The following is a 2,675-nucleotide window of genomic DNA, read 5'->3' on the forward strand; positions in this document are numbered from 1 at the left end:
GTCTTGTCTGTAAGAAGTATACAAACTATTAATATCTATATTTTGCTCATTATGAAAAGCTAATCCATGTAAAGTTGGGGGGGGGAGTTACTCAAATTATTTATGTTGATCGATTTTAGTAGATGGAAAAATCTCCACTTCCCTTGTTTGGGGGTAGACCCACCCTCGACAGCCCTGATATCTACTATCCATTTCCCGTACAAATATCCAGATCACCCTGGTATAGCGTGATTAGCATACACACGCTGACGTGTTCCTGGATTGCTTACTCTGGCAGAGTTAATTTAACTTCTGCTTTGCAACTTCAGTGTTATCAGAACTTCTGTAGGAACCTTAGTTGTTGTTGTTTGAGCTCTCTATTTTGGTTTTTAAAAATATGCAGCTTCCTTCTCTGACCTCAAAACTTATCAGAAAACAGGGAAAGTGACAGTTTATAAAAATGATGAAAGAATACAACATGCCTCTCTTTTTGCATTTCGGTTTGACTAACCAAATATGAGCCATTTGTACCTAACATTTCCCTCAAAATTTAAAATTAATTTTTTTGGGGGGGAGGGGGGGCATTTTTCCATGTATGGCCCAGAATATGTTATTCAACTTGAACCTCTAGGAAATGAATTCCCCTGAAGTGGGTCTGAGGTATACACCCCTAGGTCTTGGTCAGATGAGGAAAGAACCTATTGTTCCCAACTTGTTTTGGTGGGACTCACGGGGAACTTACGTTGCTACTACCCACAGGGCCCTGGTGACAAGGACTTGTCTGGGACACTTGCTCTCGTCATTTCGTGTTCCAAGGGAAAATGACCCGAGGACATGGAAACTGAGAAGAAATACAGTATCCCCACAGTGATGTCCCAGCCTTCGCCATTCCTGCTTTTTTGACTTAACAAAATATAAACAAAAGAAAAACCCACAAGCTCTAATCTGCCGGCAGCCACTGAGATCAGGTTATCTTGGGGTTGGAAAGCTCAGGGAGTTCCTGCAGCCCGATTCGGGTGCCAGTTATTAGCTCCTGGTCATCAACCCACCCGAGCACTTTACGTTTGACGTTTTCTGAGGCCCGGCTTCTTGGGCGTCTGCTCCACGGAGCCCGCGTTCGGGGAACCGTCTGAAACATTTTCATCTGTTCTGTTGGTTCTTTTGTTTTGCGAAGAGGCATCTAGGGACAAGAGGGGATTAAAAAAAAAAAAAAAAAGAGCACACACAGTCTTTATTAGAAAAAACAATGGCTGGCAGAAGTTGGCTCAATAGTCGGGGAATGAAAAACCCACCACCTCCACCCACCATCCTGGACCCCGACATGCCAAGCAGCCTTTCAGGGCGCAGACTGAGGTTGTTTTCACAGAACAGAGAGCGCTTGCTACGCCCCAAACGCTCTCTCCCAAGTGTAGAGGGAGGCCGCTGATAAACACCCCAACGCTGTCACATACCTACCGCCGGCTAGACGCGAGCATCTGCGATGCTTTCGGTTAGTAAAATTATCAGATAACACAATCTCGGGCTCCTGACTCACAAATCATAAACACAGAGAAGCAGTCGGACAGCACGCGCAACCTAAGATTACGAAAGTTCCCTCCCAAGAAGCTACGCACCGGAGTAGGCTGAAAAGAAAGGGGATGGGTCAAGCCCCGCAAGCAGGCAAGGCGGTGCCCCAGACAGACAGACAGACATTTTATGGCTTGGGGAGGGTCCTTACCGTCCGCTGCAGGTCGCTTCCTCATCCCAGCGCACGGCTCCGCCAAGCCCGGCTGGCTGTCCGACGCATCAGTCTTTTGCTCCGCCAAGTGCGTGTCCTCCGAGTTTGCCTGGGACCCGACGAGAGGCACCGCCTGGCGGCTCCCGCTAACATCCTGGCTCTCCTGCGCGGGCACCTTACAGGCGCCTTTGGGTGGCCGTGGCGCGCGGTAGTAGAACTCGGGCAAGCTGGCCTTTTCCACCTCCTGCCACTCATATCTGCCCTCCAGGGGCTTGTGGTTCTTAAAATCAAAATTCCACTTGCGCTGGCTCGCCTCTTCCATGTCCCGGCAGTGCTTCTCCAAGTCCCGGGTTAACTCTTCGTGATCGACGGGGCCGAAGAGGTTTCTGCAGGCGGAGGGCTTGGGGTACTCCGCCTGCCTGGCGTCCATCCGCTCCAGGCTCGGGCTCCCGTTAGACACTCTCACGGTTGACATCTTCCTCCCAGGTCTTTACGACCGCCTCTCGCGCGCGCGCTCGCAAAACAAAACCGAACAAAACAAAACGCCCCGACCCAGCCCGAACTGCTCTTATAAGCCCTGCGCCTGCCCTGGGAGCCAAGAGAAACAAACCCCAACAAGTAACTGGCGAGCGTCAGGAGCGCGCTGGGTCTAGGGAGGGGTGAGGGGGAAGCCCCGGCCAGGCAGCCCCAAGTCTCCGCCGATCAAGTGTACAGGGAGCGGGAGGGCGGGGAGGGGAGGGGAGAGGCGAGAGGCGGGGGCGGCAGAGCCCGTCCGAGTCCAGGCTGGTGCAAGCCCGCGGGTCGCGCGAACCGAGCGGCTCTCCAAACCTTGCCGGCGTCAGAGTCGCGGAGGGATGAGCAAGAGGGGAGTGGGAGAAGAACACCCCGAAAAGACGAGCCCCCTTTTCTTAGTTGCCCAATATGGCGGTGGAAGGGAGGCTGACGAAGAAGAAAATGATTGACACCGCAAGTCTATTTA

General features: G+C 52.1%; 1 protein-coding gene across 1 annotated transcript in view; it reads right to left on the reverse strand.

Annotated features, from left to right (window-relative positions):
• CDKN1B (cyclin-dependent kinase inhibitor 1B (p27, Kip1)) overlaps positions 1 to 2,665 on the reverse strand; it is a 5,135-nt gene extending 2,470 nt beyond the window's left edge. Inside the window, exons 1-2 of the mRNA XM_005866805.2 lie at positions 1,697 to 2,665; positions 1,029 to 1,159 (exon numbers count right to left, since the gene is read on the reverse strand). Of these exons, the coding sequence (XP_005866867.1) occupies positions 1,038 to 1,159; positions 1,697 to 2,171 (597 nt within the window). The 5' untranslated portion in view covers positions 2,172 to 2,665 and the 3' untranslated portion in view covers positions 1,029 to 1,037. The remainder of the gene's footprint in view (positions 1 to 1,028; positions 1,160 to 1,696) is intronic.
• Between the last annotated feature and the right edge of the window lie 10 nt (positions 2,666 to 2,675).

The sequence above is a fragment of the Myotis brandtii genome, unplaced genomic scaffold (assembly GCF_000412655.1).
Source record: "Myotis brandtii unplaced genomic scaffold, ASM41265v1 scaffold237, whole genome shotgun sequence".
Taxonomy (NCBI): Eukaryota; Metazoa; Chordata; class Mammalia; order Chiroptera; family Vespertilionidae; genus Myotis; species Myotis brandtii.